We start from the raw sequence: 21,311 nt of genomic DNA, 5'->3' as shown, positions 1-21,311 counted from the left end.
ATTAAATATGCATTGATGGCAGTAGACTGAGTCAAAATTAATCTTAAATGGAAGTTAAGATTCACCTGTTGATGGACTGCTGAAGCATTCGGTAGTGTGCTGGTGTCTGATTTTCTTTCATGATGTTACTGTTGGCACCCTGCAGCTGAAAGTAGCCAAATTGGATGTGGGTAGGGTACCGTACTTCTAAACTGTGAGAGTGGCTGAGCTTTGGTGTGTGTATGGGACTCTTCTATGTTTGAGTGAACTAAAGAATGTTGTTTACTGAGCTCCCATTGGTTAGTGACAAGAAGGGGATGAGTTGTTCAGACTTTTTTTTTAGGATAGTGTTCTCTGCCCTACAATGATAAAAGCTTTAGAACCAGTCTGAGTGGTTGCCCAGCAGTCAGGAACACTGGTCACATTAATGTTTACAAACTGTTTCACCCACTTTATATGCATATACTGTATTCTACTGTAGTCATGGCTCATCCTATATAATTGTTTTTTATTTTCTGGATTATGTGCACATTATTTTTATTGCTATGTTTTACTGCACGGTTGGAGCTAGCAGCACAAGCATCTTGATGCACCTGCAATAACTGAACATCTGTGTACTGAAACCAGTAAACTTTGATTTGAGGGACTAGGATCAGATGAAGATGGATAAAACATGTTATGCATGAACTTCATCCCTATATTGGACAGTGCTCTATAATCCTGGTCCTGGAGAGTTTACATGGTGTGCATAGATGATAGATGATACATTGATTAACACACCTGCTATTCAATTTATCATCTATAAGGGGAACTCACGTTCTGAAAATAGAGACATGGCACTTTGTGTTGCACATTGCAGACAGACATTTTTAGTTGCAAAATTCATAGACTCACAAAAACTCAAGATTCCCAACAAAAGCTTTTCGTTGATTACGTTAACGCCCCTCAAACGGACCTATCGAAGCATCCGTCACCTCCCAATGACTTCATTTCCCAGTATCCCACCGCACTCGCCCTTGCAAAGCTTGCTACTAGCGGTGTCACAGCAGATACAAAACAGCATGGAAGGTGACAGTTACTAAAGTCATAGTTGGGGCAATGAAACAGAAAATAATGTCACAGACAGTGCCTCCAGGATCTGAAGACGTTAGCGATACGAAAGTGTTCAACTTTCAAGAGTTTTATATTCAAAACGTGGACACACTACTTTGAACATTGACGTGACAGATCGCTATTTAGCTAGCTTGCTAACCCTGCTAGCTAAGTTATTTTGGTGTTCAGAATCAGTTCGATAGCCATCGCTAAACTCAAGAACGGCGTAGGGTGGAGACAGGCTGCCAACTGAATATTTAAAGAAAACGTCTGTACATTTATTTAAAAAATAAGGAAACCCGGAAGGATCCACAGGGGTGCTAGGATATCGACAAGGTAAGATATCAATGCTTGTGTAACTACTTATTGATAAAATTAACAACCAGTTGAACCAGTGTCGGCATGGAAGGGAACGGGTCTCCTGTTATGCCCAGATGCTGTTTCAACAACCAGTAGCTAGCTAGCATTATCTGCAGTGCGTATATATAGGTTAGTTACCCTGGCTAGTCACTAGTTAGATGTCTAGTTTGCTAACATACATGTAGAGATGACACTCCAGTAATAGAAAAGTTGTCCGTCTTTGTCAACTTCTGGTGCCTTTGTCACTGTGTGCAGCCACTTGTCCAATGTCACTGTTATTTTGTCAATATATATATATGATGTCATCTGATCTCGAAGAAGATAGAAATCCTAGCTAGCTAATCCTTTGCTGCCTAAATATGTAACGCTTAGGTAAACATTCGGAATATCTAGGTTACATTTACTATATGGTGTATAACCTGTTGTTATAGGCCTATATTCCCATACATTTGGTAGGTGTGTTAGTACAGTAAACTAGATGCAGATTGAACCCCAGATATGTGATCAGTGCATTCGGAAAGTATTCAGACTGACTTTTTCCACATTTTGTTACATTACAGCCTTGTTCTAAAATGGATTAAATGTTTTTTTCCCTCATCAATCTACACACAATACCCAATAATGACAAAGCAAAAACAGGTTTAGAATTTGGACTGGGAGCGTCGCTGCGCAGCTATTTTCAGGTCTCTCCAGAGATGTTTGATCTGGATCAAGTCCGGGCTCTGGCTGGGCCACTCAAGGACATTCAGAGACTTGTCCCAAAGCCACTCCTGCGTTGTCTTGGCTGTGTGCTTAGGGTCGTTGTCCTGTTGGAAGGTGAACCTTTGCTCCAGTTTTCATCAAGGATCTCTCTGTACTTTGCTCCGTTCATCTTTCCCTCGATCCGGACTAGTCTCCCAGTCCCTGCCTCTTAAAAACGTTCCCACATCATGATGCTGCCACCACCATGCGTCACCGTAGGGGTGGTGCCAGGTTTCCTCCAGACGTGACGCCTGGCATTCAGGCCAAAGATTTTAATCTTGGTTTCATCAGACCAAAGAATCTTGTTTCTCATGGTCTGCGAGTCCTTTAGATGCCTTTTGGCAAACTCCAAGCGGGCTGTCATGTGCCTTTTACTGAGGAGTGGCTTCCGTCTTGCCACTCTACCATAAAGGCCTGATTGGTGGAGAGCTGCAGAGGTGGTTGTCCTTCTGGAAGGTTCTCCCATCTCCACAGAGGAACTCCAGAGCTATGTCAGAGTGACCATCAGGTTCTTGGTCACCTCCCTGACCAAGGCCCTTCTCCCCAGATTGCTCAGTTTGGCCAGGCAACCAGCTCTAGGGAAGAATCTTGGTGTTCCAAACTTCTTCCATTTAAGAATGATGGATGCCACTGTGTTCTTGGACCTTCAATGCTGCAGAAATGTTTTGGTACTCTTCCCCAGATCTTTGCCTCAACACAATCTTGTTTCAAAGCTCTACAGACAATTCTTTTGACCTCATGGCTTGGTTTTTGCTCTGACATGCACTGTCAACTGTGGGACCTTATATAGACAGGTGTGTGCCCTTTCCAAATTATGTCCAATCAATTGAATTTACCACAGGTGGACTCCAAGTTGGATGATCAATGGAAACAGGATGCACTTGAACTCAATTTTGAATCTCATTGAAAAGGTCTGAATACTTATGTAAATTAGTTACTTCTGTTTTTTATTTCAAATAAATTTGCCAAGATGTATAACAACCTGCTTTTGCTTTGTCATTATGGGGTATTTGTGTGTGTGTGTGTGTATATAGATGAGTATTTTGTATTTAATTATTTTCAGAATAAGGCTGTAAAGTAACAACATTTGGAAAAGGGGAAGGGGTCTGAATACTTTCTGAATGCACTGTATGTTTCCATTTCTGGGCATTACATGTTAACTTATACAAAATGCTGCCATAGATGTTTCAACTAACTTGCTCTTGGCGATACTGTCTAGATACTGTGATTTGATTGCAATTCGATGTTCCAAATGTATTGCTCACCATATGTCTGCTGCAGAGGGACAAGAGAAAGCCAGGAGAAAATGAGTTTTAGGTCTGGGATCAGCTCTTTCTAGTACAGCAGGCCTAGACTAGTTTGGAGAATAGTCTACTGTACCAACACACCTACTACCCATGTAAGTCCAATTAAATTGCTATTTTTAAAGGATTACTTAGAAATAATTGACTAAAAATACAGTACTCCATTGTGACTGATGTGTATGTTCATGACATGTAACTTGAGAACCCATGAATATGTTCCTCAGGTCTTCTGTTGTCATGGCAGAATGCAGCTGACACGTCACATTTCATGACTCAGGAGCATACACATCAAACAAGAAAGTGGTGACAGACAGGAGGGGGCAATAAGGGGTAGCAGGAAGGTTGAGAGTGGAGGTCGACCGATTAATCGGAATGGCCGATTAATTAGGGCCGATTTCAAGTTTTCATAACAATCGGAAATCGGTATTTTTGGACACCGATTTGGCCGTTTTTTTAATTTTAATTTTTACACCTTTATTTAACTAGGCAAGTCAGTTAAGAACACATTCTTATTTTCAATGACTGCCTAGGGACGGTGGGTTAACTGCCTTGTTCAGGGGCAAAACAACAGATTTTTACCTTGTCAGCTCAGGGATTCAATCTTGCAACTGTAACAGTTTAACTTTAGTCCGTCCCCTCGCCCCGACCCGGGCGCGAACCAGGGACCCTCTGCACACATCAACAACAGTCACCCACGAAGCATCGTTACCCATCGCTCCACAAAAGCCGCGAGGGGAACCACTACTTCAAGGTCTCAGAGCAAGTGACGTCACCGATTGAAAGGCTATTAGCGCGCACCACCGCTAACTAGCTAGCCATTTCACATCCGTTACAGAACCTTACGGTTAACTAGTCCAACGCTCTAACCACCTGCTTCTCATTGCACTCCACAAGGAGCCTGCCTGTTTTCGCGAATGCATTAAGAAGTCAAGGTAAGTTGGTAGCTAGCATTAAACTTATCTTATAAAAAACAATCAATCAATTATAATCACTAGTTAACTACACATGGTTGATGATATTACTAGTTTATCTACCGTGTCCTCTGTTGCATATAATCGATGCGGTGCGCATTCGCGAAAAAGGTACCTAACCATAAACATCAATGCCTTTCTTAAAATCAATACACAAGTATATTCTTTTAAACCTGCATGTTTAGTTAATATTGCCTGCTAACATGAATTTCTTTGTGTCACTTCTCTTGCAACAGAGTCAGGGTATATGCAGCAGTTTGGGCCGCCTGGCTCGTTGTGAACTGTGTGAAGACTATTTCTTCCTAACAAAGACAGCCAACTTCGCCAAACGGGGGATGATTTAACAAAAGCGCATTTGCGAAAAAAGCACAATCGTTGCACGACTGTACCTAACCATAAATATCAATGCCTTTCTTAAAATCAATACACAGAAGTATATATTTTTAAACCTGCATATTTTTCTAAAAGAAATCCAGGTTAGCAGGCAATATTAACCAGGTGAAATTGTCACTTCTCTTGCATTTATTGCACGCAGAGTCAGGGTATATGCAACAGTTTAGGCCGCCTGGCTCGTTGCGAACTAATTTGCCAGAATTTTACGTAATTATGACATAACATTGAAGGTTGTGCAATGTAACAGGAATATTTAGACTTATGGATGCCACCCGTTAGATAAAATACGGAACGGTTCCGTATTTCACTGAAAGAATAAATGTTTTGTTTTCGAGATGATAGTTTCCGGATTTGACCATATTAATGACCTAAGGCTCGTATTTCTGTGTGTTATTATGTTATAATTAAGTCTATGATTTGATTGAGCAGTCTGACTGAGCGATGGTAGGCACCAGCAGGCTCGTAAGCATTCATTCAAACAGCACTTTTGTGTGTTTTGCCAGCAGCTCTGCTGTTTATGACTTCAAGCCTATCAACTCCTGAGATTAGGCTGGTGTAACCGATGTGAAATGGCTAGCTAGTTAGCGGGGTGCGCGCTAATAGCGTTTCAAACGTCACTTGCTCTGAGACTTGGATTAGTTGTTCCCCTCGTTCAAGCCCAGGTAGGAGCGAGGAGAGGCACGGAAGCTATACTGTTACACTGGCAATACTAAAGTGCCTATAAGAACATCCAATAGTCAAAGGTATATGAAATACAAATGGTATAGAGAGAAATAGTCCTATAATTCCTATAATAAATACAACCTAAAACTTCTTACCTGGGAATATTGAAGACTCATGTTAAAAGGAACCACCGGCTTTCATATGTTCTCATGTTCTGAGCAAGGAACGTTAGCTTTCTTACATGGCACATATTGCACTTTTACTTTCTTCTCCAACACTTTGTTTTTGCATTATTTAAACCAAATTGAACATGTTTCATTATTTATTTGAGGCTAAATTGATTTTATTGATGTATTATATTAAGTTAAATTAAGTGTTCATTCAGTATTGTTGTAATTGTCATTATTACAAATAAATAATATATATAAAATCTTTTTTTGGTCCTCCAATAATCGGTATCGGCATTGAAAAATCATAATCGGTCGACCTCTATTTGAGGGTGAGGAGAGAGGGGTGGGGGCTGTTTCAGTGCTTTTTCTGCAGTTTGGTATTTGGCCATGCTGTAGGGATGCCAATATTAGTTGCCAATGACTACGCCGTCTTCCAACAGCCCCCGTTTGTTTGCTCTCTTTCTAGGCTCATCCCTCTATACTGCTCTTTTCATCCCTCATTTTCCTCGCTGTTCCTAGAAGGCGGTTCAGTCTGGGTTTCAAGAATGGGTGATTTTTGCAGTGTGATGATTAATTGAAAGACCTGTAGATTAGCCTAGATATCCTCGACAGAGATTATTTAGCTTGCTTTGTTTCTTCTCTCAGAGTAGGATGAGGTGGAGTCCCTCTGTGGGCATACACAGTTTATGCTGTGTGTTTGACTGGCAATTCCATATTTTAGTTTAGTGACTCCTTTTCTTTTTTTTATGTGGTGCACTTTGTTCCCTTTGTTTGCGACGTGACCCTGAGAAAAAAAAAGTGATGTGATGAGCTTGTGTGTGTGTGTGTGCGCGCCTGCACAATATACGAGTAGGTGTGAGCTCACTGAGCTGTATTTGGTAGAGTTGTCACCAGTATCGAGATACTCAGAAGTATCGTGACAAGGTAACAAAACATGAATCAGACTTAATTTCTTGAGGAAAACAGTCCAAATGTTGGAAAAAACAGCCTCATGTTGTCACCTTTGTTTATTTTGCAAATCTGGTATCATAGTATGGTGATTCTGGTATCGTGATGGCCCTAGTCTATGGTGGTGTTCTTCAGTGTCACCTCTGCCTTGGACAGACACCTTTCACCCAGAAAGCAGCAGCAGCTTTGTGCTGTGCCAGTCCAGTCCAGAGGTGCTTCTGTTGATGAAATGTTGCCCAGTAACTTATTATAGCCCTGAGATGTAGGGCAGACGGACAGAGGGGTAACTCAAGTAGCCTGTTGCTCTCAAATGTCTCTCTCTTCATTCTTTCAATGTTAACGCTCAGTCTAGATACATTGTGGTGGAAACTTTTAAATGTCCTTTTATTTAGTTGTCATAAACTCCAAGTGAGATCTTTGTCAAAGCAGCCGTGAATGTGTAGAAAACACCATACAGCAACTTTTCTGTTGATGGCTAAATACAGGGCTAGCCTAGACTTCCAACGGTTGTGTAAATACAGGGCTAGCCTAGACCTCCCACGGTTGTGTAAATACAGGGCTAGCCTAGACCACCAACGGTTGTGTAAATACAGGGCTAGCCTAGACCACCAACGGTTGTGTAAATACAGGGCTAGCCTAGACCACCAACGGTTGTGTAAATACAGGGCTAGCCTAGACCTCCAACGGTTGTGTAAATACAGGGCTAGCCTAGACCTCCAACAGTTGTGTAAATACAGGGCTAGCCTAGACCACCAACGGTTGTGTAAATACAGGGCTAGCCTAGACCTCCAACGGTTGTGTAAATACAGGGCTAGCCTAGACCTCCAACGGTTGTGTAAATACAGGGCTAGCCTAGACCACCAACGGTTGTGTAAATACAGGGCTAGCCTAGACCTCCAACGGTTGTGTAAATACAGGGCTAGCCTAGACCACCAACGGTTGTGTAAATACAGGGCTAGCCTAGACCTCCAACGGTTGTGTAAATACAGGGCTAGCCTAGAACAATGGTTGTGTAAGGGTGGAACAGAGAGCTCACTTTGACAGGGGCATTACTCCTGAAGGCAAAGCCTCTCACAGGGTCTTTATTAATGTGCCCTGATTAGTTAATAATTCACTAATTGAGCTGTCGTCCATAGAGTTTCTGCTCTGTTAACCCATTCTTTGTCATGTCAATTGATCTACAGGGATTTGGCGTACTGTGGTAAAGATCTGTTCAGTGGGGCATTGGTAATTGTTGTTGTGTGACCTAATTCTAGTGGCTTGTCAGTGTTGCATTTCAGCTGACAAACAGTGGCAATCAGTAGAGAGGTTGCTTGAGACAAGAATCTGCATTGACATGATCATTCATGTGTTTTCCCCTCTCTGTTAGTCCCTTGGGCCTTGCCGTTCCTAATTTCAGGTAGTTGGCGTTGCCGCCTCCCGGTGGCCGGTGTGTATGAGTGTGGGCAGCGGCTGGTGAGCGTCGTAGTCCACGGGGATGGGGAATGGAGTCCAGCAACACCAGGCAACACCACTCACACAAGGAGAGGTGCTGCCACTGCCCTCCGACAGCCAGGCAGAGGTAAGCTGGAGTTTCATCTGTTCATTGGCTGGGGCCTGGAGTTTTGCCCCGTCTGGTCATGTGATTAGGAAAAACTCAAACTTTGACTCCATTATTAACCCAACTCTTAATTCCAAGTCCAACCTTTGCAGGTCTACATATTGTTTTGCCTAGGGGCTAGGAGCCGGTTTGGAATAAGGCCTTTTCCCCACCATAACTATAGCTTCCAATGGCTTTCCTTTGTGTGGAGGAAGGTCATGCCTTAAGCTGGACAAGAGAATAAATTATTCTGGACTAAAAACAATTTCTTAATGCAAGATGAACAGTAGGCCTAAACAAAATAACTCAAAGCCATGATATGAGGATATGCATGGCAAAGATAGCCTATATTCTGTATTGGCTCTATTCTGCTCCTTCTCCCCCCTAGTGGCGTGCAACGTGTTTATCATATAGAATATCAAGGTACAGCTGTCTGTTGTTTACAGTCAGTTCACAACATTCTAGGAGTGGTTTAATGCCAGTAACAAGAGACTTATATGTTCAAACAGGGCCACATTCTTCTATCTTGTTTTTCTACTATTGACTTCTTGTCAGTACTTATTTTATTTTATGACTCATCGTCAGGGCTGGCTATCTTTTCTTGTCACACACACACACAGTTGACACACACTAGCCTATCTCCCAGTCTCTTTTACTTTTTCCACTTGAGTGTGTTTGTTTATTCTTACATTGGTCGCTGTGCGAGACGTCTCAGGAATGGAGTGAATGAGAACAGAGGAGAGGAGGAGTGGGATGAGCTGAGCCAGTCCATTCAACTGGACACACAGCCTCCCCCAGTCCTTCCCTCTTTTTTTTCTCTATTTTTCCTTCTTTCTATGCCTCGCTCTCGCTCGGCCCTCTCTCACTCTCTTCACTCTCTACTCTCTGCTCTCTCTCACTCTCTTCTCTCTCACTCTCTGCTCTCTCTCACTCTCTTCTCTCTCACTCTCTTCTCTCTCACTCTCTGCTCTCTCACTCTCTGCTCTCTCACTCTCTGCTCTCTCACTCTCTGCTCTCTCACTCTCTGCTCTCTCACTCTCTGCTCTCTCACTCTCTTCTCTCTCACTCTCTGCTCTCTCACTCTGCTCTCTCTCACTCTGCTCTCTCTCACGCTCTGCTCTCTCTCACGCTCTGCTCTCTCTCACGCTCTGCTCTCTCTCACTCTCTGCTCTCTCTCACTCTCTGCTCTCTCTGCTCTCTCTGCTCTCTCGCTCTCTCGCTCTCTGCTCTCTCGCTCTCTCGCTCTCTCTCTGCTCGCTCTCTCTCTGCTCGCTCTCTCTCTGCTCTCTCTCTCTCTGCTCTCTCTCTCTCTGCTCTCTCTCTTCGCTCTCTTCACTCTCTGCTCTCTGCTCTCTCTCTTCACTCTCTGCTCTCTCTCTTCACTCTCTGCTCTCTTCACTCTCTTCTCTCACTCTCTGCTCTCACTCTGCTCTCTCTATCTTCACTCTCCCACTCTGCTCTCTCTCTCTTCTCTCTCTCTTCACTCTCTTCTCTCACTCTGCTCTCTGCTCGCTCTCGCTGCTCTCTGCTCTCCACTCTCTGCTCTCTCTCTCTTCACTCTCTGCTCTCTCTCTTCACTCTCTGCTCTCTCACTCTCTGCTCTCTTCTCTCTCACTCTCTTCACTCTCTGCTCTCTGCTCTCTCTCACCCTCTGCTCTCTCACTCTCTTCACTCTGCTCTCTCTTCACTCTCTGCTCACTCTCTTCTCTCTCTTCACTCTTCTCTCCACTCTCTGCTATCTCTCTCTCTTCACTCTCTGCTATCTCTCTCTTCACTCTCTGCTATCTCTCTTCTCTCTCTCCTTACTCTCTGCTCACTCTCTTCGCTCACTCTCTTCACTCTTCTCTCTCTTCACTCTCTGCTATCTCTCTCTTCACTCTCTGCTATCTCTCTTCTCTCTCTCCTTACTCTCTGCTCACTCTCTTCGCTCACTCTCTTCACTCTTCTCTCTCTTCACTCTCTGCTCTCTCTCTGCTTTCACTCTCTGCTCTCTGCTCACTCTCTGCCTTCTCTCTCTTCACTCTCTGCTCTCTCTCTGCTTTCACTCTCTGCTCTCTCTCACTCTCTGCTCTCTCTCTCTTCACTCTCTGCTCTCTCTCTCCTCACTCTCTGCTCTCTCACGCTCTGCTCTCTCTCTCCGCTCTCTTCGCTCTCTGCTCTCTCTCTCTCTTCTCTCTGCTCTCTGCTCACTCTCTCACTCTCTGCTCTCTCTCTTTACTCTCTCTGCTCTCTCTCTTCACTCTCTGCTCTCTCTGCTCTCTCTCTCTTCACTCTCTGCTCTCTCTTCACTCTCTGCTCTCTCTCTTCACTCTCTGCTCTCTCTCTTCACTCTCTGCTCTCTCTCTCTTCACTCTCTGCTCTTCACTCTCTTCACTCTCTGCTCTTCACTCTCTTCACTCACTTCTCTCTGCTCTCACTCTCTGCTCTCTCTCACACTCAGTCTCTCTCTCTCACACTCAGTCTCTCTCTCTCACACTCAGTCTCTCGCTCTGTGCTCTCGCTGCTCACTCACTCTGCTCTCGCTGGCTTAACTCGGGACAGGCTTGGGTTAACTCGGGACAGGCTTGGGTTAGCTAGGGACAGGCTGTGGAACCAGGCCCGGTCTGCTGTCCTGCATGTAGGGACATTAAGTTGGATAACTACATTATGACAGGGAGGAGTGGCTGGCAGGCTTGGAATAACCCCATCAAACAGCCTGAAGGTGTTTGGACTTGCTGAGTTATGACATGTGTTTTTATAATATTAACAAGATGCCTGTATTGGATTAGTTTTAGTTTAGAATGAATCTATCAAGGCACTCCCAGGCAGGGAAATGTTGTTGATCTCATTAAATCTAAATAAATCTTAATCTTCCTTAAATCTTCTTTTTCCACCGACTCAGTCAGATACATTGTTTTGTATGGAAGCTCTTACTGCTTATTCATAGGCCTACATGAACTATTTATGCATAATGTCTTTGTTTCTGTTAGTAGTTATCAATTGATTGACCCCTTTTGGTCATGTTTGTCCCCTCCTGCTCTCCGTCCATCCATCTGTCTGTGCAGGGTCTAAAGCCCCAGACACGGTCCGTGGTTAACTCCCTCCTCTCAGGGGCCTTAGCTGGAGCCTTGGCCAAAACCGCTGTGGCCCCGCTGGATAGAACCAAGATAATCTTCCAAGGTAGGCAGCAACACTTCTCACATGCTTTTGGAATAGTGAGGAATCAATTATTTTTATTTTCAATGTCATACATTTTTGTCTATTTATTTCCTTCATTGTAGTGTCCTCAGCAAGATTCTCTGCCAAGGTGAGTTGTTTGACCCATGTACTGTGTAAAATTCATTTGATGATGATTCATGATTCACCCAGTGGTGTAAAGTACTTAAGTAAAAATACTTTCAAATACTACTTAAGTAGTTTTTTGGTGTATCTGTACTTTACTTTACTTTGACTACTTTTACTTCACTACATTCCTAAATAAAATATTGTACTTTTTACTCCATACATTTTCCCTGACACCCAAAAGTACTTGTTACATTTTGAATGCTTAACAGGACAGGAAAATAGTCAAATTCACGCTTTTATCAACCGAACATTCCTGGTCATCCTTACTGCCTCTGATCTGGCAGACTCAACTAAACACACATGCTTCGTTTGTAATTGATGTCTGAATGTTGTGTGGCCGTGGCTTTCCGTAAATAAAAAACAACAGAATGGTGCCATCTGGTTTGCTTAATAAAAGGAATTTTAAATTATTTTTTCTTTTGATACTTAAGTATATTTTGAACCAATTACTTTTAGACTTTTACTCAAGTAGAATTTTACTATCTTTACTTTTAATCAAGTATGACAGTTGGGTACTTTTTCCACCACTGGATTCACCTTTGTGATGATGGCGATACTGTTGATGAAGATGCTGTTTATGATGATGATGATGAGACCCCATGCTGTTGGTCCACCCCCAGGAGGCGTATAGGTTGATCTATCGGACCTACCTGAAGGATGGCTTCCTCAGCCTGTGGAGGGGCAACTCTGCCACTATGGTACGGGTCATCCCCTACGCTGCCATCCAGTTCTGTGCACACGAGCAGTACAAGAGACTACTGGGAGGATACTTCGGCTTCCAGGGCAAGTGAGTAACCATCCATATATAAACTAATCTTGTCCAGAGGCTAGGCTCCTGCCTAATGGGGAATAAGATATTCTTAGAGAATCCCTACGGAGAATGCTAAATGTTTTATCCATTCTTCTGGCAAGAAAAGTAGCGAGCGCATTGTGGCCCCATCTGCTGACTATTTTAGAGAATTGTGTTCTCAACGGGTGTGCCAAATTTAGTTCCGTAATTTGTAGTATTACTCTTCGCTCATATCTCCAATATTATTTGGAATCTCATCACAAAATCGTACATATAAGTGTCCAGGCAATGTTGTTCTGCACTAATTTGGCTGTTGACTGATGTTTAAGCAAGCATCTTAGCCTGATTTATCCTCTCTTTCTGGCAATTGTGTAATTCATAAACATTAACAACTTAGCTATTGAAATGCAAGCAGCAGGTGATGAGACCAGTTGCAGAATGCATTACAATACCAAAACATAACAATATTTAACTCAAGTCAACCCTACCAACATGATTGTAATACATTCAGCAGTACTATTCATATGAACCTACTGGACCTCCTTAGCACAAACAAACAAGAATATGAAACAAAGTTTGTTCACTTTATTAAAAATGATGAGGATTGTGATTAGTCTAGATAGAACCGCATGTGTTAATCCTGGTCCTGGGGACCCAAAGGGGTGCACATTTTTGCCCTAGCACTACACAGCAAATTAAACTATTCAACTTAACAGGCAAGGCTTGATATTACTTTTTTTACCACTTGTCACTATGCAACACCATTTTCACGTCATTGTATGATGCAAGGATGCCACTTTACAAAATGCATTACTATCCTTCTACCATAGAGAATCAGACAGAGATATAGGCTACATTCTGCCTATTGGCTTCTTTGCATATTCAAGCTTGTCTCAAAATACAACAATTTCCTTTTTAAGGCTCTCCTGGAGGATGGTTGGCCACTCTTGGTACCCTATTTAATATTGCAACATTACAATTACAACGAAATTGTTTTTATGTCTTCATAAAATAATTCTCTCCAAGGCAAGAAAATAAGGACGCCCCGTCATCTATGGGACGATAAAAAAAAAAATGTCTACGGTTCAAAACAGACTCCGGGACAGTTCTAGAAAGGGCAAATCCAGACAGTTTAGCTCAACAATGCACCCGTGGCTGTAGGCTGCACCTGTGGCTGTAGGCTGCACACGTGGCTGTAGGCTGCACACGTGGCTGTAGGCTGCACATTTTACATTTACATTTTAGTCATTTAGCAGACGCTCTTATCCAGAGCGACTTACAGTAGAGTGCATACATTTTTATTACATTTTACATACTGAGACAAGGATATCCCTACCGGCCAAACCCTCCCTAACCCGGACGACGCTATGCCAATTGTACGTCGCCCCACGGACCTCCCGGTTGCGGCCGGCTGCGACAGAGCCTGGGCGCGAACCCAGCCCAGCCTGGGCGTGAACCCAGGGACTCTGGTGGCGCAGCTAGCACTGCGATGCAGTGCCCTAGACCACTGCGCCACCCGGGTGGCTGTAGGCTGCACACGTGGCTGTAGGCTGCACACGTGGCTGTAGGCTGCACACGTGGCTGTAGGCTGCACACGTGGCTGTAGGCTACACACAAGTGTTTCTAAATTCAATTGTCGGGATAATACCATTTTCAAAAGTGTACCGCGTGCTTGAGTGTTTTCATGTAACATCGACAAAGAACAATCACAGACCGAGCATGCCGACTGACTGGTGTCAGTTCCAGGTGCAACGCACGCACGCACACCTGGAACTGAAGCTAGTCAGTGGGCATGCCCAGTCTGTGGGTGTTCTTCCACCAGCGCAGATGGCCATGAGTGTTGTGGAGCTCATTATACACCACCTTCACACTGTGAGAGGGAGAAAGATGGGGAGGGAGAGTGAGGGGGAATTAGAGATCAGGGCATGACAGAAATGACCAGTGAACAATGAGATAAAGAAAGACCACTCACATCCACACACACCCTCCTAGTAAAGGTCTGACTGTAGGTGTAGCCTATCTCTCATTGTTGGTGACGTCCATTGCAGATTATTGCTGATCCTATCCTCCTGTGATTCGTCAAAGACTCCATCTCCTCCATGTAGCAAGGGTTGTAGCGAGTCAGATCCTCCAGAACCTTCTCAAAGCGGGCTCACACCTGGGGGTGTGGCACGGGAGGGAGGTGAACACATTACACACCCGTATGCATAGATAAAGGCAGGTTTCCAGTAGAACATTGTGATATTACAATGTTGAAAAAAGGGTCAATCTGTAATTACTTCGATTGGGCTTGTACTGTCTTTTCAAATGTGTTGGTGGATATCATAACTACACTGCCAGAAACACATAATACTTTGTATATGATAGACAATTAATCATAGGACTGGATGGGTTCAAATACTAACGTTAATTAGCTAGTTATTCTACTCATCGAGGCCTTTTAAAATAGGAAGTCAATGCTGCTGTTTACAGCTAGTGTTAGACAACTAGCTAGGAATTGTAATGTCCCTCTGGTTGATAACGTTAACTAGCTAGGCCAAAGCAATGTACAGTCGTGGCCAAAACTTTTGAGAATGACACGAATATACATTTTCACAGTCTGCTGCCTCAGTTTGTATGATGGCAATTTGCATATACTCCAGAATGTTATGAAGAGTGGTCAGATGAATTGCAATTAATTGCAAAGTCCCTCTTTGCCATGCAAATGAACTGAATCCCCAATAAACATGTCCACTGCATTTCAGCCCTGCCACAAAAGGACCAGCTGACATGTCAGTGATTCTCTCGTTAACACAGGTGTGAGTGTTGACGAGGACAAGGCTGGAGATCACTCTGTCATGCTGATTGAGTTCGAAAAACAGACTGGAAGCTTCAAAAGGAGGGTGGTGCTTGGAATCATTGTTCTTCCTCTGTCAGCCATGGTTACCTGCAAGGAAACACGTGCTGTCATCATTGCTTTGCACAAAAATGTGCTTCACAGGCAAGGATATTGCTGCCAGTAAGATTGCACCAAAATCAACCATTTATCAAATCGTCAAGAACTTCAAGGAGAGCATTTCAATTGTTGTTAAGAAGGCTTCAGGGCACCCAAGAAAGTCCAGCAAGCGCCAGGACCATCTCCTAAAGTTGATTCAGCTGCGGGATCGGGGCACCACCAGTACAGAGCTTGCTCAGGAATGGCAGCAGGCAGGTGTGAGTGCATCTGCATGCACAGTGAGGCGACGACTTTTGGAGGATGGCCTGGTGTCAAGAAGGGCAGCAAAGAAGCCACTTCTCTCCAGGAAAAACATCAGGACAGACTGATATTCTGCAAAAGGTACAGGGATTGGACTGCTGAGGACTGGGGTAAAGTCATTTTCTCTGATGAATCCCCTTTCCGATTGTTTGGGGCATCTGGAAAAAAAGCTTGTCCGGAGAAGACAAGGTGAGCGCTACCATCAGTCCTGTGTCATGCCAACAGTAAAGCATCCTGAGACCATTCATGTGTGGGGTTGCTTCTCAGCCAAGGGAGTGGGCTCACTCACAATTTTGCCTAAGAACACAGCCATGAATAGAGAATGGTACCAACACATCCTCAGAGAACAACTTCTCCTAACCATCCAGGAACAGTTTGGTGACGAACAATGCCTTTTCCAGCATGATGGAGCACGAATAGGCTGCCATCAGTCAGGATGTGACCCAGAAGTTAATTGACAGCATGCCAGGGCGGATTGCAGAGATCTTGGAAAAAGAAGGGTCAACACTGCAAATATTGACTCTTTGCATCAACTTCATGCAATTGTCGATAAAAGCCTTTGACACTTATGAAATGCTTGTAATTATACTTCAGTATTCCATAGTAACATCTGACAAAAATATCTAAAGACACTGAAGCAGCAAACTTTGGAAATTAATATTTGTGTCATTCTCAACTTTTGGCCACGACTTTATAGCCAGATGTAGTCATGAATAGCCAGCTAGGTAGCTAACGTTATAACTTTTAGGAACTAGACCTAGACGTGTTCGCTGACAGGAAAAACTATTATTGGTAACATCGGCTAACAGGATAGCCTCTTTGCTTTGGGAGGCCGGTACACATTGATGTATCCATTGTGTACAGGTCTCCCAGAGCGAAAAGGCTACTAGCAGGAGGAATGTAATGCTAACATGGTTAACGTTGATTGTTAACTGTGTCACACTGCTGAAGATCACAAGTCTCTAGTTAGCCAGCTAGATACAGTGCATTCGGAAAGTATTCAGACCCCTTCACTTTTTTTCCACATTTTGTTACATTACAGCCTTATTCTAAAATGAATTTACATTTTTACATTTTAGTCATTTAGCAGACGCTCTTATCCAGAGCGACTTACAGTAGAGTGCATACATTTTATTACATTTTTTACATTTCATTACATTTTACATACTGAGACAAGGATATCCCTACCGGCCAAACCCTCCCTAACCCGGACGACGCTATGCCAATTGTGCGTCGCCCCACGGACCTCCCGGTTTCGGCCGGCTGCGACAGAGCCTGGGCGCGAACCCAGCCCAGCCTGGGCGCGAACCCAGAGACTCTGGTGGCGCAGCTAGCACTGCGATGCAGTGCCCTAGACCACTGCGCCACCCGGGAGGCGGGTGGCGCAGTGGTCAATTTAAAAAATGATAATTAGCACCAATCTGTACACAATACCTCATGACTCCCCCATTTTGCAAATGTATTAAAAATAAAATACATATCTTATTTACATAATTATTTAGACCCTTTGCTTTGAGACTTGAAATTAAGCTCAGGTGCATCTTGTTTCTATTGATCATCCTTGAGATGTTTCAACTTGATTGGAGTCCACCTGTGGTAAGTTCAATTAATTGGACATGATTTGGAAAGGCACACACCTGTCTATATAAGGTCCCACAGTTGACAGTTCATGTCAGAGTAAAAACCAAGCCATGAGGTCGAAGGAATTGTCCGTAGAGCTCCGAGACAGGATTGTGTTGAGGAACAGATCTGGGGAAGGGTACCAAAACAATTCTGCACCATTGAAGGTCCCCAAGAATACAGTGGCCTCCATCATTCTTAAATGGAAGAAATTTGGATCCACCAAGACTCTTGCTAGAGCAGGCCGGCAGGCCAAACTGAGCAATTGGGGGAGAAGGGCCTTGGTCAGGGAGGTGACCTGCTAACTGTTTCAAATGGCTGAACTGAATTTGATAAAAGGGCTTTTATGTACTCTGCGCCATCAGCTTGGAACGCCTTACAAAATAATTTTTAAACTGGAAGAACTTGTCCCGATTTGGTGTTTTTAAATCATTGAAGGATTTTGAGGCTATTCCTTGACCTGTCAATCTTTTTAATTTGCTGTTTTATGATTTCGTTACACTCCTGTGATTTCTATGGTTTTTACTAGATTACTTGTAGTTTGTCATGTTGTCTGTCTGTAATTGTTAATGACTTGGTGCTGCCTATCTTGACCAGGACGCTCTTGAAAATAAGATTTCAAATCTCAATGAGCCCTTCCTGGTTAAATAAAATAAATACTAATATTTTGGATTCTGATTGGGTATGACAATTGGACTAAGCTCATTAGGCTTTTATATTATTCAAGAAGTAATGGAAACTGAAGATCTCGTACAACGCTGTGTACTACTCCCTTCACAGAACAGCGCAAACTAGCTCTAACCAGAATAGAAAGAGGAGTGGGAGGCCCCGATACACAACTGAGCAAGAGGACAAGTACATTAGTGTGTCTAGTTTGAGAAACAGACGCCTCACAAGTCCTCAACTGGCAGCTTCATTAAATAGTATGCGCAAAACACCAGTCTCAACATCAACAGTGAAGAAAGAGGTGACTCTGGTATGCTGGCCTTCTAGGCAGAGTTCCTCTGTCCAGTGTCTGTGTTCTTTTTCTCATCTTAATCTTGTCTTTTTATTGGCCAGTCTGAGATATTACTTTTTCTTTGCAACTCTGCCTAGTGTCTGCTGTTTTTTCCATGTTCCTCAAGCCTGGATCAGAGCCTAGGTATTCAAAGATTGTCAAATCAGGCCCTTATGTATCCTGTGTACTGTGTTCCAGAGCCCTGCCGCCAGTGCCAAGGTTACTGGCGGGTTCTATGGCCGGTACCACAGCTGCCATGCTCACCTACCCTCTGGACATGGTGCGAGCCAGGATGGCTGTCACGCCCAAGGAGATGTAAGACAACTACCCCTACCTCTGAGAACACACACAGTACATTTGGGAAGTATTCAGACCCCTTCCTTTTTTCCACATTTTGTTACGTTACAGCCTAATTCTAAAATGTATGAAATATTTTGTTTTCCTCATCAGTTTACACACAATACCACATAATGACAAAGCGAAAACAGGTTTTTAGACATTTTTGCACATTTTATTAAAAATGATCAACAGAAATACCTTTTTTTACATTAGTATTTAGACCCTTTGCTATGAGAACCAAGAACCCGATGGTCACTCTGACGGAGCTCCAGAGTTCCTCTGTGGATATTGGAGAACCTTCCAGAAGGACAACCATCTCTGCAGCACTCCACCTATCAGGCCTTTATTGTAGAGTGGCCGGACGGAAGCCACACGACAGCCTGCTTGGAGTTTGCCACAAGGCACCACACTTTGGCCTGAATGCCAAGCGTCACGTCTGGAGGAAATCTGGCACCATCCCTACGTGGAAGCATGGTGGTTGCAGCATCATGCTGTGGGGATGTTTTTCAGCGGCAGGGACTCAAATCAAATGTATTTGTCACATGCGCCGAATACAACAGGTATAGAGCTTACAGTGAAATGCTTACTTATAAGCCCTTGACCAACAATGCAGTTTTAAGAAAATACCCCCCCCCCCCAAAAAAAAATGTAAGAGAGAAGAATAACAAATAATTGAAGAGCAGCAGTAAATAACAATGTCTGAGCTATATTCAGGGGGTACCGGTACAGAGTCAATGTGCGGGGGCACCGGTGTCGAGGTAATTGAGGTAATATGTACATGTAGGTAGAGTTATTAAAGTGACTATGCATAGATAATAACAGAGAGTAGCAGCAGCGTAGAAGAGGGTGGGGGGGTGTGTAATGTACTGGGCCGTACACACTACCCTCTGTAGTGCCTTACGGTCGGAGGCCGAGCAGTTGCCATACCAGGCAGGGATGCAACCTTTCAGGATGCTCTTGATGGTGCAGCTGTAATACTATTTGAGCATCTGAAGACCCATGCCAGGGGGAATAGGTGTTGTTGTGCCCTCTTCATGACTGTCTTGGTGTGCTTGGACCATGTTAGTTTGTTTGATGTGGTCACCAAGGAACTTGAAGCTCTCAACCTGCTTGACTACAGCCCCGTCGATGAGGATGGGGGCGTGCGCGGTCCTCTTCCTCTAGTCCACAATCATCTCCATTGTCTTGATCACGTTGAGGGAGAGGTTTTTGTCCTTGCACCACACGGTCAGGTCTCTGACCTCCCTATAGGCTGTCTCATCGTTGTCGGTGATCAGGCCTACCATTGTTGTCATCAGCAAATGATGGTGTTGGAGTTGTGCCTGGCCGTGCAGTCATGAGTCAATAGGGAGTACAGGAGGGGACTGAGCAATTACCCCTGAGGGGCCCCCGTGTTAAGGGTCATCGTGGCGGATGTGTTGTTACCTACCCTTACCACCCCACAGACCCCGACAGGGAGAGGTTGAAAATGTCAGTGAAGACACTTGCCAGTTGGTCAAAACCTGCTCCAGAGCGCTCAGGACCTCAGACTGGGGGGCGAAGGTTCACCTTCGAACAGGACAACAACCCTAAGCACACAGCCAGGACAACGCAGGAGTGACTTCAGGACAACTCTCTGAATGTCCATGAGTGGTCAAGCCAGAGCCTGGACTTGAACCTGATCGAACATCTCTGGAGAGACCTGAAAATAGCTGTGCAGTGATGCTCCCCATCCAACCTGACAGAGTTTGAGAGGATCTGCAGAGAAGAATGTGAGGAACTCCCCAAATACAGGTGTGCCAAGCTTGTAGCGTCATACCCAAGAAGACTCAAGGCTGTAATCACTGTCAAAGGTGCTTCAACACAGTACTGAGTACAGGGTCTAAATACTTATGTAAATGTAATATTTCAGTTTTTTAATTTTAATACATTTACAAAAGATTCTAAACCTGTTTTTGCTTTGTTATTATGGGATATGGTGTGTAGATTGATGAGGGGGGAAAAACGATTTAATCCATTTTAGAATAAGGCTGAAACGTAACAAAATGTGGAAGAAGTCAAGGGGACTGAATACTTTCCCGAATGCACAGTACACACACACACAGACTGTGTGGTGCTGCGAATAACTCGCACTTTACATCCCATCTCTCTTCTCCCCTCAGGTACAGTAACATAATCCATGTGTTTGTGCGTATCTCTCGTGAGGAGGGTTTGAAGACGCTGTATCGTGGTTTCACCCCTACCATACTGGGTGTGGTGCCCTACGCTGGACTCAGCTTCTTCACCTACGAGACTCTCAAGAAAATGCATGCAGGTACTGCAGTGTCTCAGCTGTCTTGTCTGTCTAGTCTGTCTGTCTATTGTCTGTCTGTCTAGTATGTCTCTGTCTAGTATGTCTCTGTCTAGTATGTCTCTGTCTAGTATGTCTCTGTCTAGTCTGTCTCTGTCTAGTCTGTCTCTGTCTAGTCTGTCTCTGTCTAGTCTGTCTCTGTCTAGTCTGTCTCTGTCTAGTCTGTCTCTGTCTAGTCTGTCTCTGTCTAGTCTGTCTCTGTCTAGTCTGTCTCTGTCTCTCTGTCTATTGTCTAGTCTGTCTCTCTGTCTGTCTCTCTCTGTCTGTCTCGCTGTCTGTCTAGTCTGTCTGTCTCTCTGTCTGTCTCTCTGTCTCTCTCTGTCTGTCTCGCTGTCTCTCTGTCTGTCTCTCTGTCTGTCTCTCTGTCTGTCTCTCTGTCTGTCTCTCTAGTCTGTCTCTCTAGTCTGTCTCTCTAGTCTGTCTCTCTAGTCTGTCTCTCTAGTCTGTCTCTCTAGTCTGTCTCTCTAGTCTGTCTCT

At 44.0% G+C, this 21,311-nt stretch overlaps 1 protein-coding gene across 1 annotated transcript in view; it reads left to right on the top strand.

Moving 5' to 3' along the window:
• Positions 1-1,009: 1,009 nt before the first annotated feature.
• Positions 1,010-21,311, top strand: part of slc25a42 (solute carrier family 25 member 42) — a 25,454-nt gene continuing 5,152 nt past the window's right edge. Inside the window, exons 1-7 of the mRNA XM_039003490.1 lie at positions 1,010-1,407; positions 7,991-8,182; positions 11,245-11,359; positions 11,461-11,486; positions 12,145-12,311; positions 18,365-18,481; positions 20,647-20,798. Coding sequence (XP_038859418.1) covers positions 8,099-8,182; positions 11,245-11,359; positions 11,461-11,486; positions 12,145-12,311; positions 18,365-18,481; positions 20,647-20,798 — 661 coding nt within the window. The 5' untranslated portion in view covers positions 1,010-1,407; positions 7,991-8,098. The remainder of the gene's footprint in view (positions 1,408-7,990; positions 8,183-11,244; positions 11,360-11,460; positions 11,487-12,144; positions 12,312-18,364; positions 18,482-20,646; positions 20,799-21,311) is intronic.

The sequence above is a fragment of the Salvelinus namaycush genome, chromosome 11 (assembly GCF_016432855.1).
Source record: "Salvelinus namaycush isolate Seneca chromosome 11, SaNama_1.0, whole genome shotgun sequence".
Classification (NCBI taxonomy): domain Eukaryota; kingdom Metazoa; phylum Chordata; class Actinopteri; order Salmoniformes; family Salmonidae; genus Salvelinus; species Salvelinus namaycush.
The sequence above is the reverse complement of the archived record's forward strand: the minus strand, read 5'-3'. Positions and strand labels throughout refer to the sequence as shown.